Raw genomic sequence first — 15,254 nt, 5'->3', positions numbered from 1 at the left:
TTCCTGCTAGGCAATTCTGTTGACGTTGACGGAGTAAGTAGCCCTTTCGTCGCTCTCCTCATTCACAACAATCACTCGTTGCTCCCAACAATAGTGCTATCTATCACTATTGACGTCATCCACCACCAACAACGGGGATGATTGAAATTATCTTTTTATCCATTATTTTTATGTTTCTTTTAGTAAAATCAGTATTAGAATAAATGAATCGAAATATTTCACGTTTATAATTATAGAAATTTTAATATAAAATTTTTAAATGTAAGGAATGAGATGAAGTGCAAAGTTAGTTTGTAAATAGCCCTATTCATATCATATATAAAATGATTATTTAAATTGTTCGAACAAAATAAAATTCCCTTCGTTTTCTAATATTCTTTTTTTTATCCACTAAGTGGAGCTATCTACATATAAACATCCAAAAGCAAATTTTGAAAAGGATCGCTATGTAGAAAAAATAAAAAAAATAATTTTCTTGGAGAATTCTCCTTAACATCCGACATGTTAAGGTTTAATGCAAATAGTCAACATGCCATCTTGATATAATAAAATGACGATAGTGTCCTCAATATATAGGCAACAGCAAAATAATACATCGTATCCTAGGGGCATAAATGGAAAATCATGTGCTACTTCTCACACGTACCTCTCGACTCTATCGGCCCATCTCCTTTCTTCGTTAAAGCCTCTTAAAATGTACGAACTGGACTTTTGCGGTCGTTCTCGTCTCCTTTCGCATCTGCTCGTTCGGCCACCGAAACCCTAACCCTAGCTCTCATTCTCTGTGGCGGAGCGTTCTGATGGCGTGGTCGACCCGCTTCCTCACGGCGGTGGCGTTCCTCGCGGTCGGCGTCATCTTCGCGCCTGACGTCCTCGGATCGGGGCCGGAATCCCCCGCTGCCGTTGTCACCGCCGCCAAGCTGTGCCACCTCCTCGCCTTCGCTACCTCCTGGGGCACCGCCCTCTGGGTCACCTTCATCGGCGGCATCATCATGTTCAAGTAATCCCCTTCTCCCCCGTTAAAAATCTCACCTTTCGTAAATACTACTTGACTGATTATAGTTGTACTGATGCAGGCTCACAGCTGAATCTCTAAAATTTTCTGACGAAAGTCTTGTTTATTTGCTAATCTTAACTTGATTTTTTTTGTGTAATTAATTGTAGGATTTGGATGTGTTTTGACAATAGGTGTGTGAAATTTTGCAGAAATTTGCCGAGGCATCAGTTCGGTAATCTTCAGGGCAAGATGTTCCCGGCGTACTTCATGGTGTTGTCTGTGTGCGCGGCAGTTTCGGTGGCAGCGTTCGCCTATCTCCATCCATGGAGCTTGGCCTCACCCATTGAAAGGTACCAGCTTGGTTTTCTCCTTTCTGCGCTTGGCTTCGACCTCTCCAACCTGATTGTCTTCACCCCAATGACCATCGAGGTAATTCATTCATCTTATCTTAAAACTTTGGCATCCATTCCTAATTAAAGCCATTATCACTTCCCACTACTGTACTGGTTTAGGGTTTTAGGTCTAACACTCTATGTATATTGTTTTGAACTTGCTTTATTGGATGAACGTGATTGTTCTAGTCCATATTAAAGAAGCAGTAAGAAAGGTATATTTGACTAGTGATATTGCTCTTAGCAGATCTTAATGATGGAAAAAGATCCATCTAGATTTTTTACCATATGCAGCTCTTATGAGATAACGAGCATGAGTAGATTTAGAATGTATGTTGTATCTGTTTTTCAACCGCTTAGATCATCTTGAAATTTATTATTACTTAAAGAAAACTCCTAACTATTAATAATGTTATCAGATCTTGGAGGCAAATCCTTTCACCATTATTACAATGAAGGAGAGTTGTATTACTTGTTTAATACTTTGATTGAATTACTACAAATGATAGTGATGTGTGACCTCCCAAACATAGATTCTTAGGTTAAAATGGAAAAGATTGGAACTCTAACTTTAGGTGCTTGTAACTGGTCTTTGTTTCTTGAACTTCACATTATGGTACCACTGAACTGGGCTGAGAATGTAGTAGCACTCTTAAATGTGGCTTACATCTTGAAAGGTTGTATCTTATGCTTTATATAACAAGGCATATTGGCAAATATTTATCCACTAGGAGCTGTTTAGACACACTTGGATATCTCCAATAAGTATAATATGTTTATGCAAAAATTCTGCAGCAAATCAAGACAAATAGCTAGTACAACATTGCAATAGATTTGGATCAAGATCTGTGTAATTGATTTTTTATTCTTTAAGTTTCTCTCTGGGCGAGGATTTTTACACACGTGGTTGGATATTTGTATTTGTATATATAACCCTTGGAAATTTGTATTTACATGTGTACCCTCCATGTTGTGCATAACTATGCCATAAGCATCCATACCAATTCCATCAGCAAACCTGGATTTGATTGGATTATATATGTTAACCAAAATTGTTATAGGATGAAAGTTTCTCTGCACCTCTATTCCCTTTCCTTCAGAATTTCGAATGGATTATTAAACCTGTGCGCAACCCCAATCTTGGAGTTTGAACATGCAAATATGAACTTTTGAGGGTTGTACAGAAATACTTGTTGAGGTATATACTCATAAGGAAATATCCTATATTTGAAATTTGTTCTTATGATAGTGCTTGTTTCAATCATTTGGTTGTGTTCCATAAATAATAAAAATCTTATGCTAGCTATAACGGCTTTACTTTAGGTGGAGATGACTTGGTTAACTTGGGACTTGGGTTTATGTTTAAGATTTTTTGAAAGAGCAAACATATTTTTAAGTAGTCAACAGAACTTGACAAATTTAAACATCACAAGACATTGAAATTGCGAAATCATGTATAACTAGGAGCATTGTTATGCTTATTAAAAGCTCACTCTTTGCAGATGATGAAGAAGAGGCACAAGATCGAAAGAGATCTAGGCATTGGTGAGGAAGTTGGAGGGTCGAAGAATTTGGAAGCGGCAAAAACCAATCCACAACTTGCAGCTATGAACAAGAAATTCGGAATGATCCATGGCTTGTCGTCACTTGCCAACATCATGGCATTTGGCAGCCTTGCCATTCATTCGTGGTACTTAGCTGGAAAGCTTCACTTCTGAACAAAGCAAGTCTTCATGGTTTCTGGAAACTGCACAATCATGTGGTGTAGATGCTTATGCACAAATTCCCTACTATCTATGGTGTTAAACATTGCTCATGTGATATGAAATTTACTTTTACTTTCTAATGGTTTAGAAACTTATTTTGTGGTATGTTAACCTTGGAGTTCTGCTGTCACTAAAGAAACATCAATTGAGGGGGAGAAAAATTGTGTCCCCAAATCAACAAGTGTGGCATGTTCAGGTCAGATTGGCAAGCCATAGCCAAATCTTTTGCTCTTGAAGAAACGACCAAGTTCAACTGCAAGCTCAGAATAAGTAAACAGGTATTTCTTGAGCCTCAATTTTAATTCTCTCTCATGAACCAAGAAGAGCTGTCTCGTTCCTGTATCTTGCATATCGACCCTATAAAGCCTCCTTTCACCATAGTAATTTTCTCATGTCATATCAAATATTCGTATTATCTCACCATAAGTTAATTTATCTTAAACCCAAATACGTGTCCGGGCGTTTGGTCTAGTGGTATGATTCTCGCTTCGGGTGCGAGAGGTCGCGAGTTCGATTCTCGCAACGCCCCCATACAAACATATTTTAGTTTCATGACTTAATATGTTTTTTGGGTATCCAATATATTCTTTTATGGTTTTCCTTAGAGAAAACCATAAATAATAATAATAATAAATTAAAGAAAGAAAATATTATATTAAAATATTTCTCACTCAAATAATATATCGTGTTGAAATAATATCAAGGAAAATAATAATAATAAATTTAAAGAAAGAAAATATCTTGTTGAAATAATATGAAGGATTGGTCCATTATTATGCGAACCAGTAGAAGCCTTAGGCTTGGTGGTCACTGTCTTCTTTCAGGTTAAGCAACTCGCTTTAATTAGTTATGTTTTTAATTTTATATCTTAATTCTTTTTTTTTGGGTTATCTAAGATATTCTTTTATGGTTTTCTTTGTGATGCTTTCTCGTTCAAACCACATTCTTATAATTTAAAGAAGAAGAAATAATAATAATAATAATAATAATAGGTAAATTAACGCAAAAAATATATCGTGTTAAAATAATAATATTAAGGGTTGATCACGCTCGATCATATCCTCCCCTTCCAAATTAAGTAACTCGCTTTAATTACTTATATTTTTATTTTGTATCTTAATTCTTTTTTTTTGACTTATCCAATATATTTTTTAATAATAATAATAATAATAATATTATTATTATTATTAAGGGTTGGCTGGATTAGTGTCTGGTTCGATTAATATTCGAACCGGTTCAGATTGGAACCTATTCCAAGTTAAGTAATTCGATTAGACCGGCTTCGAGTCGCACAGCCCAACGCGACGAGAATATAACCCCCGTCAAGTTTGCCGAAACCTTTCCGCTGTCTATCGATCTCTGGAGGGGGTAAGGAATAGGCGACGAGACGAGGTGAGGCGACTCCAGGATTGCTGGCTAGCTAGGTTCGCAGACCCGCCGCGGAAGCGAAGACGCTGTCTGGATCCCCGCCCGCCGCGATCGCCGGAGGATGTCGGCGATGAGGCCCCACGTGAGGGCGATCGACATCAACGCCCTGGCCCAGAAGGTGGAGGTCGACAACCGCATCTCCCTTCCCTTCTACTACCGCATCGCCGATAATCTCCTCAAGCAGGTCCCGTTTCCGCCTCGCTGCTTTGATTTCTTATCCCAATTCTTGTGCCCCTCGTCTTGATCCCGAACCGTTCTTAGTTCGGGTGCCTTCAAGATGCGACTCTATTATGCTCTGACGGAATTCTCAGCGTCGATGTAATTGCGCGGCTGAGCAAGATAGTCATAGGAAAAAATGGCCATTGCTTCGAAGCGGTTGCGAGATTGAATGATCATTTGATGACTCATTTTACGTGATAGAAACAAAAATAAACAAGGGGAAAAAAGGAATTGGATGAATTTCAAGGAATTTGAGATTACTGGGTCGGTTAAGTGTGGATTTCCTGTTGGATGTTTTGTCAAGCTAATGCACTAGCATGCTCCATGCGGGAATTATCAAGGTGTTATCTTCCAGGTGTCTTATCATTGTCTGGTTACCTTTTAGCAAACTAAAGAATGGAGAGTGGATCATGAAATGTTTGAAGGAAACAGAGATGGAGAAAACAAAGAGGCCAAATTTGGTGTGAATTTTTTGTTCAGCTGATAAACTTGTATCCTCTCCCAGGAACCATTGGCATGATCCTTTTATTGTCATTTAAGATTTACGAATTTGAGCAGATCAACTGTTGGAAGAACTCGAAACTGAGTAATTCCCATGAAATAATTTACGTATATCTTATTATCAACCTGCTATTAACCACTTAAATCCTGGTCCAGATTGTTAGTCAGTCCAAATTTAGAGGTTACTCATATTTGATTAAAATATAAACGTTCTAGCCTATTTGTTGTTGTTAAGCTCGTAGGTTTGTAGAATAATCCTATTAAATTTTGTTGGACTAGGAACGAGTCTAATTAATATTTAGATACAACTTTTAAGCAAACCAACAAGCCTATGATGCACAAGAAAGTAATATTCAGGCACCGCAGGTCCACGTTAACCCTTTTCATTGGCATTCCAGTTTGAAGCTTTGTGACCCTTTGGGACTGTTGTTATCATTCATGGAAATTGGATTCAACACTTTCTTTGGAGTAATAGGAACATAAAGTTTGATTTTCATCTTTTCATCATCCAAAAGTGAGCTTGCTCGTTCAGCAGCTGTGCTGTTCATTTTAGCATATCGATATTTGGACTAGAGTTCAGAATTACTTTGTTGATTATGGCCTGTTTTCTTTCATTCATGTCTGCTGATTCAATACTTTAATTGTGTATGACACAATTTCCAAATTTAAGTGCTTTCTTTTATCTTCAGGCTAGAATTTACAGGGCCGAGAGAAATCTCATTGATCTGTATATTATACTTCTCAGATTTTCGAGGTAATGATGCTGTGAAGTCCATATTGCTTGCTTTATGCATGTTTATTTCCACTGAAATCTACATCCTGGTATATGCAATTTTTTGTCTCCAGCATCCAATTTGTTTCCTTTTTCATTTAATTCTCTGCTATTTTGATCAGAACAGGCACTTAGAACTGTGGTTTATAATGATACTTTTCAATTTATCTTTATGGATGCAGTCTTTTGTGCGAGACAATACCTTGTCACCATGAATACCAGGCCTTACCTCCTGCTTTTAGGAAGGTTGGTGTGGCCATTCATTTTGCCCTTTCTCCAACTTTGAAGCCTGTTCTTATTGTTTTATGAAATCCAGAGAATGGTGTATAATAATTAAGAACTTCTGTTAACCTTTTTCAAATCATTTCAGAAACTGTTGGATGTCATGAATGAACTGGAATCTCTGAAGCCAGAAGTTCAACGTCAAGTTGACAATCTTAACAGAGAGCATACATTTCAAACTGCTGGTCAGAAAAGTGTCTCCTATAGTCCAGTTCCTGCCAAGGAACACATCGTTCCTATTCCTCGCATGGACCAGGTATATTTCTATTAAATCTCTGATATGAAGTCATTGCACATGGCTTGATTTACTGAATGTTTAGATTACAAGTTTCACAAATTATGAGGCTAATGAAGTTAGGATTTTCTTTGAATTTCCTGCAGAATAACTTACTTTTTTTCTCATCTGATCTTTGTTATCATATTCTTAAAATTGCAGACTTCTACAGTAAGTACATCTCGATCATCATGGAGACCTGCTGAGAGGAATCGACTTGTGTTGCCAGACAACTCACAGGCAGATAAATCATTGCAGAAAATGTATGTGCATAAATCGATCAATTTGTCTAGATTTAACATTTTATTATCCTCTCTAGCTTATAACCTGCTCTAAAATAATGAATAGGATCAAAGAATGAGCATTTGAGGAAAAATGAGAGGAAAAGCATTAGAGCATGTTTCAGAAGGATGTAGGTTTAGAATTTAGGTTTATTGTAACTCCCCGATTAGACCCACAATGGAAGTGGACAAGACTAAGATTGACTTATAAGGGTTTGATGAGTGTGGATTATTATCAACTTCAACTTTAGTATTTTGGCTAGTGGTTTAGGCTCAACAATGTTGACAAGCTAATTAACTCATCAGGCCTGGGTCATAACAAATAGTATCAAAACCAACCTAGTATTGGAGCATGGTGAGGGACTCGAATAAGAAAGAGCTATCCATGGATGGAGTTAGAGGACTCATCACAATGTAGACCCACCACTAAGCTATGATTCACATACATCATGCTAGGTTTTGATCTAGGGTATGTTGAGCCTTGACGAGGACATTAAGCCCTTAAATAGGGGAGATTGTAACATCCTGATTAGTCCCATATCAAAAGTGGGTAAGACTAAGATTGACTTTTAAGGATTTGATGTGTGTATTGTTATCAACTTCAGCTCTAACATTTTGACCAGTGGTTTGAGTTTAACATAGTTGATAGGCGAGTTAGCTTATCAGGCCTGAGTCGTGACATTTACACAAAATAAAACTTAATTATGGAGCTCTAACATGTAAGACCATCACATAGTATGTTCATTCCTCGTTCCCTGATCTTTCCCACTCATCCTACTACCCTTTTTTCATGTTCAAAAGATAATCCATACATTGGTTAATTAATTTTTCAGTAGTACTATCTTGATCTCAGGGTAATTGTTGAAATGCCATTAGCAAAAAAAAAAAAAGTTGGAATGCCTCAACGTTCTTCATTGGTTAAATTGTTTAATGTGCATCTTTACAATGGTCCAATCAAATGGTTTTTGTTCATTTTTTGAAGCTTACCCACTATTGTTGTGCAGTTAAATCTGGAGTTTGTCTTGTTTCTTTTGTGGTAATGAATAACCGGTTAACAAAAAAATTCACTGTATATTGTTTAAAATTTTGTGCTTGATCAGTTGCTACGTTGCATCACCCAGTGGTACATGTTATTTTCCATGACACTCCCATAGGATAGCTAAAAGTTCACTTTCCTTTAAATTTTAACTCGAGTATTACTTGCTTTTTCTATGGATAACATACAAACAATAACATGTCAAAGTTTTGGTTAAAATGTATGCAGTTTGTAGTTAAAAAGGTAGAAAAAAAATTGTTTTTATAATTGATTTATTTGAAAACTTTCATATATTTGTAATCCCAAATTTTGTTAGTCTAGATTTGGAACAACATCTTAGTTTACCAAGATGTTTATGCTCTATTGTAGAATGCAACTCGATGTTTTGTCATAGCAATGAGCAGGTTTCTAATTGTCTGATTTTTGTGGTTGCCAAATATAGGATGGTTGGAAAAGCTTAGTTTTGGCTATTTGCAGTTCTTGGGTCATTTTGTAGACTCTCAAACATATTATCTACTGAGTAGATTTAAAATCTTGGCTTCTCTCTAGACTCTTTTCCTGTGCTAATTTGTTAGCTAATTTGCTAACAAATTTGTTGTATTAGAAATAACTTTTTTAATGTACATTTGTGCAGATCTTTTGGTGTACTTAATCCAAAAGAAGAAACCTTATCTAGGCATTCCATTTTAGGTCCTAATGGTCTATGGGGTCCTCCTGCACGACCAGTTACTGGTATAAGGGTATAATTCTATTGTACTTAACAAGTCTTTTGGTCTTCATCTAACAAAGTAGTGACTGCCACCGGTATTTACTTCTATTTGGTACAGGTCCAGTATCCCAGCAATTTTGAGTTGATTCAAAGTGGAAGTTCGGGGTGAGAATCTTGGACAGTGCTTTATAAATTGCAACAGCAATCTGCTATGTGCTTGTTTGTTTTTATTCACACTTCTAAATTTGATTTTTTCGGTGAATAACCAAGTCATCTTCTGCTTTATGTCTATTTTCCAAGTTACACTTAACAACACATTTTGGTGCTGTGTACTGTCAAATAGCCTGAATCAGGATGCACAATCTGGTTTAGTTGTGATAAATGAAGGCGATTCTAGAAAGAGGAACTATGATCTGGAATCAGTTCTCTCCCTTGATGATGGCAGATGGTCTTCTATTCCGGTAGAAGAATCTGATACTTTTGCTGCAAGTGTAGTTCAAGAAGATTTTGCTCATTTGAATATCAAGCAGCCATCTCCTCCTCCAGTTCTAGCTCAAGTGGAGTCACGTGTGATTTCCCCATCAAAAGTTGCTGATCCAAGACCAGGCCCAGCAAAATCTTCGCATGATGGAATGAAGACTTTTCAAAATCTACATGTGGTGAGCTCTCTCCCTTTCACTTTCTCAGTCACTCACAAAATACTGAAAATCCTGACCTTGTTGAGTAATCTATAAAATCTTTCATTCATTTGACAGCCGGTAAAGATGATGGAAGCTTTTATGCGGCTTGCAGAGAAGAACACTGCCAAAAATTTGGAAACCTGTGGAATTCTTGCGGGTTCATTGGTACGTGATGTCAAGTAGGATCATTAACTATGAAATTTTTGCCTGATTTCTGATGCATCCCATGCTTTTATTGTAGAAAAACAGGATGTTTTATGTGACAACACTAATAATCCCAAAGCAGGAATCAACATCTGATTCGGTAAGATAATCTTCTTGCTTTTTATTAATGGATGTTGTTATTAACTCAAATACAAGTTCCAGTTGTATAATTTGCTGGTTGCTTATCTCTTGTTGTTGGTGATTCTCTGGCTTAAGACATTGCCTTGTATTCATCTTCGAAATTTAGAGCTAGTTTTACTGAATATGCCAAAAGAATAATAAATTTGTGTATATGTTCTTATTTTTAATTTGTATAAGTTTTGTTTTTTAATTCGTAATATTTATACATGTTCTCTGTTGATCAGGTCCTCCTCATAAGCTAATCCCTTATTTAGTCATTTATTTTGTTTATGGCCTTTTTAATATGATTTATCATCCCTCAGTAATGAGGCTGAGTCTCGGTGCTGGAGCATTTCTTCAATGTGACTCTCTTTTCTGGATTTAACTTGAATCTACAGGCTCACAGCTTGGAGGGGCTTCGGACTCGTTAATAAATTATGAAATTAATTTGCTTAGCTCATTTTTAGTTTGAGAGGCATACTTAATTGGGTTCTATTATGATGAAGATTTATTTGTTATTTAGAGCTTTAAAAAACTTTTCTTTTTCAAGTTCTACATTACATTGTGGTGCTACATTTTATATCTATTAGGTGCCATTTTTTTATGCCTTTTCCTCTTGAATTGCAGATCCCTGCCACAAGTCTTCTGATTTGACCTTATCTTGCTATGCATACTTAAAGATTTTTTAGTTGCCACACTTGATGAGTCATTTTTCACCTGATGACTAAACAAATACCCTTTCAAATGATATGAAATGGTGGAGAATAAGGCATGTTTTTAGTGTTATCTTGGACCTATCACTTTTAACCTGGAAGAATTTAGTGACTCTTGCTTTCTCATATTGCCTTATCCCAGAACAAATTGTCTTGTCTGATAGATATCTCTTTCTTGCAAGCTCCATACCAATAGATGTCCATTGTATTCATTGTGCTAATTGTGTTGTACGCAATTTGGTAACTTGTTATCTTGCTTCAATCATTTTATTATGTTTTGTGCATTGTATTCAACAGTTCATCTTATATCGTTTGGTAGATCATGTCTTCATAATGGCCCTATTGGGAATTTTATACTTCAGAACACATTTAGCCACCCTTTTGATATGTTGGAGTATGTTCTAATTCCATTGTTAATGGTCCCACTATAGATGTCATATTTTGACAAGTAATGACAGTTCTGGAACATGACTATGAGACTCCATTGAGAAATCATGGTTGTAAGTTATCCAATATGGAAAATAAAATTCAGGAACAGAACTAAAGGTGAAAATTGCAAATTTACACTTTTAGGACTCTAGGAATTTTGGTACTGGATTTGGTTGATAGAAAGAAGATTCATCAGAGACAAGTGCTCCTTCAACCCTATAATTTATTACACTTCTGATCCACCCAGATTATGTACGGCATCCTATTCTAGGAAAATATCTCTGCATTATTTATTTCAAATTAAGGCCCAATGTAATGCTATCAACTAGGCAGTTGGCACATAACAATTAGCACAGTTAGTTCTAGTTGGAAAGTGTAAACCATGGTTTAAACTTCAATTACCATTGCTGGTACCCATACCATATCCAGCTCGAATCAGTGTATATTGGCCGGTGCAGTGACATACCACCTGGCACATCCCAGAGAAAAAAATATCAGATAATTGATCAAGGATTGAAACTCAAAAGTGTTCCATTGCAAATCAGCTTTACTGGACGTGGTTCAGTACCAGGTGTTTGGCATGTACCAAGCACACCTGGTACACTATGCAATTTTTAATCCATGGTGTGAATAAAGGAGCACTTTGCAGTTATTTTAACAGTTTTCATGTATTATCGTCTATTATCAATCAGTTCAATTCTTTATCATCATTTATTTGTATGCACTAAGCAGATAATTTTCTTTTCAGTGCCAAACTACAGATGAAGAAGAAATATTTAATGTCCAAGACAAGCTCTCTCTTTTCCCTCTTGGGTGGATACATGTAAGTTTACTGTGAGAGTTTTACTTATCACTATCAAAGCCCATTTGATGTTTTTTTTACCCAATCGATCCTGAAGCATATTTTGAATTGTCATCAAAGAAATTATATTTATTAATTTAGGCAACTATCTAACAGTCTTCCTCTTCTCTGTGGTTGTTTCCTTACCTTCAATAATTCTCATACATTCTAAGCGTAGATCACGTTCATCTCATAATATCTTGTAAGTTTTGAGGTTTCTCTTAAATTATTTTGTAATTTTCAGCAAGTTTGTTTAATGAATGTTTTAAGACTCCTAGATTCATTTCTGAACTGGATGATGATGCCTATGGTTATCTTGCTACCATAAGAAATGACGAGTGCTTTTTGAAGTCTTCTTTATGACATTGTTGGAAGCCAAAAAGTAGAGACTTTGCTTGGCAAATGGATATGACATAGTAACTACAGATGCCTCCTTTTTCTTTTTTGGCCACTGAATTATCAAAGAATGAGAAGTTGATGTCATCACAATTATTGCACTCTTAAGTACTCTTGAACACTTTACAAACTTTTGCAATTCAAGCAAGAAGATATTGATTAAGATGTGCTTTGCCATCCTCCATCTAGTATGGAAATTTATATCTGTATCCATAAGAATCAAGGAAGCTTGAGGAGAATGATTAACATCTATTAAGGAAATTTATATCTGTATTCATAAGAATCAAGGAGGCTTGGGGAGAATGATTAGCAAGATATTATGTTGCTTAATATGCATTTCAAATTTATATGACACAAGGGCATCTGTTCTGCACTAATTGTATTTGTTCTTTTTGACAACTTTGATTCATTTGAGTTACATATTGTTTTTCAGACCCACCCAACCCAGACTTGCTTCATGTCATCTATTGATCTCCATACTCATTATTCGTACCAGGTGATCCTTAAAAACCTTTCTTAGTTCTCCTTTTGGTTAATTCATGTTGAAATGTCTATTTGCTTTTATTTTTTCATGTCGAACAATTAATCATCAATTTTTATTTATTTCTGAATGAACACTTGCCTTTGGCTGACTTCTTGATTGGTTTATTTGGAGCTAATACTGAAAATCTTGGGGTACTATCTTGAAGTCCTTGCCGTGGGTACATATGAGATCAACTTTTTTAGTTGAAGTAGTTCTTATTGTTTCATGACAATTATGCAATGGGAGCTAATTTTGAGACAACAACAACTTTGATAATTACATCTTATAGTAGCTATTATATTTGATTGAAGGTAGAATAATTGTCTATTAAACAAGCGACTTTTCAGTTCCCTGTATTTACTCTGAAATGAGCAAGGGGTATTCTCCTACTTAAAGTTGGTGGTGGCTGGACACCCCCTTTCTTTTGTACCATTTTCAACTGGGATTCCTTAATCTCCCATTCGGTGAGAACTGAAGAAGATTTTGGTATTTCTTCTTTTGTGGTAATTCAAGATTTTCGATGAGAACATCATTTTCCCTTTTTCTCTTCATTTCTTTAGCTGTCATGTTCTGCTATTTTCGTTTTTCATCATCTTTTTGCATTTTACTGCCAAAGCTTCTTTCATTTTCTTTTCTGCTTTACTGATGCCTCATTTCTGATTTGTTTTAATCTTTAACTTTAAGTGCACCTCATTTTTGTGAGGTATGTGCCCAGCTGTGCTCCTTGCATCCTGGGCTCTGTGTCATGTGTCTCAAGTGTTACATCTATGCTCCAGGAGATCTTTTGTGCTTAAGTGTCTCTCCAACCTTTGATAACATTGACCTACTGGTTATAAACAAATATTACGGATGGACTAGATGTTACTCGAAGTGTATAAGCAACTGTATCTCTTTTGGCCAAAAGATACCCACAAGATTGTATAAATGATATCTCTTGGCTGCACTGAGATGTCCATGGAGGATGAAAGAGTAAGATTATAGTTTTATGAGGCAGCAACTTTTTGGTTGACCTTGTAAATAATGCTGTTTGCTTACAGCATATGGTGGGGCATGATATAATTTTTATCCTACACCAGATAACTCACTCCTTATGGTGATAGTCATGATATGCTCATCTCTCTTACATTTAGTTAGGCATTTGGTTGAAATAATTAAAATTAAACCTTATATAGCTTGAGCTAATTCAGCCATTTGATACTATGTTTAAACCTTGTCATATAATTATGTTTTCATGTAGATTGAAAGAGTTTTAAATCATTTTCAATAAATGACATTTGCTTTTAACAGATTATGTTACCAGAAGCAATTGCAATTGTCATGGCACCAACTGATACATCAAGGTGAGTCCATCTCATTTTTCTTGGATATTATAGGTTAAGACTGTAGCATTGATGTTTCCTTTTTGTGGAATCCCTGTCAGTAAATGATAATATTAAGAGAAGGGGAATAAATCTGACGGTTTTAGCTCTTACATCTGATAAATCATGTACTTCTAAATGTCAAGAGATCTTCTAGGTAATTATGAAATCTATCTTTCGATGACCATCAAAAGTCATCGTGATGTTTCCTGTGTTAATGAGAAGAACTTCATAGCGGGCTTATTCCTGGTAGGCTACATTTTATGGAGAAAAACTAGAATATACTATTTGCTAGAATCTGTTGCTCCCTCTACAATGATCAACGGATTGGGACATCCCGAGTTGTTCAAGTCGATGGCTTCCCTTGTCTACGATTCCCCTCTGTTAATTATATAGTTGTAAAGAAATTTCAAGTAATATCTATATCCTATCTGCCCTTGTTCGAAGGGTATTCATGATATGTTTTCTCTGTGCAGAACCCATGGCATATTCCATCTGACAGATCCATCGGGTGTTAATCTGATTCGCAACTGTCGAGAAAGTGGATTCCACCCACATGAGGAGCCTCTGGATGGCAGTCCTATATACGAACACTGTTCACATGTTTACATGAATGCCAATATGAAGTACGATGTGATCGATCTCCGTAACTCCTGATCTTATCAAGGCGTTCAAACACACGCTCAGTCCAGCTGGGAAGAGACCTTAGATGCAACATGCAGTTTGATCCTCAGCATGTCTACCACGATGCTGGCAATGCCGCTTGTTTATTCTGTATTTACTCTGATGAGGATGGATATATGCCGTGTCGTCAAAACGCCGAAGTTACAGATTCTGTGCCTTCTTTCAGTCTGCCCAGCAACACAGCCTGTTGCTTCCTTGGTGTATATGCAGTTTGTGACTAATAGATCATCTCGGATTGGCTTTTTATGATGCATCTGAACTATACTACAGTTTGATGACATATATCATGCTGGATGTAATTGCTGGTTGTTGCATCACATTCTCAATATTGTTAGTCATTTGACATGATTCTCATGATTAAAACTTTTAAGCATTTTCTTTCATGTATAAATTATTTGTCTCCTTCCCTTCTGTCGTCTGATGCTTGCAGTTGAGCTGTCTAAGAGTGCAGCATCAACTCTCTCTAATGTTGTGTTGAGACAGAAGGATTACCATAAGTAGGATTCTCCACTAGTCTGCTTTACAAGTTGATAAGATATAATCTTTGAAGCATTAAATACACCACAGATTCATCAAAGGAAGTTTAAGCAAACCATGACAAAAGATATCCGATCTTCGTGTTCTCAGTTATATTTGCTATTCACTTTTG

The 15,254-nt window shown here is 36.3% G+C and overlaps 2 protein-coding genes and 1 non-coding gene across 3 annotated transcripts; all 3 read left to right on the top strand.

Annotated features, from left to right (window-relative positions):
• The first annotated feature begins 672 nt into the window (after positions 1–672).
• On the top strand, positions 673–3,235 carry LOC103978937 (uncharacterized). The gene is made up of 3 exons (XM_009394906.3): positions 673–1,000; positions 1,207–1,426; positions 2,892–3,235. The coding sequence occupies exons 1-3, from the start codon at positions 801–803 to the stop codon at positions 3,105–3,107; spliced, it is 636 nt and encodes a 211-aa protein (XP_009393181.1). The 5' UTR covers positions 673–800; the 3' UTR covers positions 3,108–3,235.
• A 377-nt stretch (positions 3,236–3,612) lies between these two features.
• On the top strand, positions 3,613–3,684 carry TRNAP-CGG (transfer RNA proline (anticodon CGG)). The gene has a single exon. It is a non-coding gene; the product is annotated as a tRNA-Pro (tRNA).
• An 804-nt stretch (positions 3,685–4,488) lies between these two features.
• On the top strand, positions 4,489–14,988 carry LOC135608170 (AMSH-like ubiquitin thioesterase 3). The gene is made up of 14 exons (XM_065100736.1): positions 4,489–4,767; positions 5,993–6,057; positions 6,258–6,321; positions 6,446–6,613; positions 6,794–6,894; positions 8,583–8,688; positions 8,776–8,822; positions 9,001–9,316; positions 9,413–9,502; positions 9,579–9,641; positions 11,552–11,626; positions 12,474–12,536; positions 13,851–13,903; positions 14,398–14,988. The coding sequence occupies exons 1-14, from the start codon at positions 4,645–4,647 to the stop codon at positions 14,576–14,578; spliced, it is 1,515 nt and encodes a 504-aa protein (XP_064956808.1). The 5' UTR covers positions 4,489–4,644; the 3' UTR covers positions 14,579–14,988.
• The last annotated feature ends 266 nt before the right edge of the window (positions 14,989–15,254 follow it).

The sequence above is a fragment of the Musa acuminata genome, chromosome BXJ2-3 (genome assembly GCF_036884655.1).
Source record: "Musa acuminata AAA Group cultivar baxijiao chromosome BXJ2-3, Cavendish_Baxijiao_AAA, whole genome shotgun sequence".
NCBI classification, from domain to species: Eukaryota; Viridiplantae; Streptophyta; class Magnoliopsida; order Zingiberales; family Musaceae; genus Musa; species Musa acuminata.
Note: the sequence above shows the minus strand (reverse complement) of the source record. Positions and strands in the feature narration are given on the sequence as shown.

What these genes read in the sequence shown, in the direction of transcription:
- LOC103978937 (XM_009394906.3), top strand. Translation starts at nt 801, where the DNA reads ATGGCGTGGTCGACCCGCTTCCTCACGGCGGTGGCGTTCCTCGCGGTC. An exon ending in GGCGGCATCATCATGTTCAA is followed by an intron (nt 1,001 to 1,206) that starts GTAATCCCCTTC and finishes GAAATTTTGCAG; the next exon opens with AAATTTGCCGAGGCATCAGT. An exon ending in TCACCCCAATGACCATCGAG is followed by an intron (nt 1,427 to 2,891) that starts GTAATTCATTCA and finishes CACTCTTTGCAG; the next exon opens with ATGATGAAGAAGAGGCACAA.
- LOC135608170 (XM_065100736.1), top strand. Translation starts at nt 4,645, where the DNA reads ATGTCGGCGATGAGGCCCCACGTGAGGGCGATCGACATCAACGCCCTG. An exon ending in CCGATAATCTCCTCAAGCAG is followed by an intron (nt 4,768 to 5,992) that starts GTCCCGTTTCCG and finishes TTTTATCTTCAG; the next exon opens with GCTAGAATTTACAGGGCCGA. An exon ending in CTATTCCTCGCATGGACCAG is followed by an intron (nt 6,614 to 6,793) that starts GTATATTTCTAT and finishes TTAAAATTGCAG; the next exon opens with ACTTCTACAGTAAGTACATC.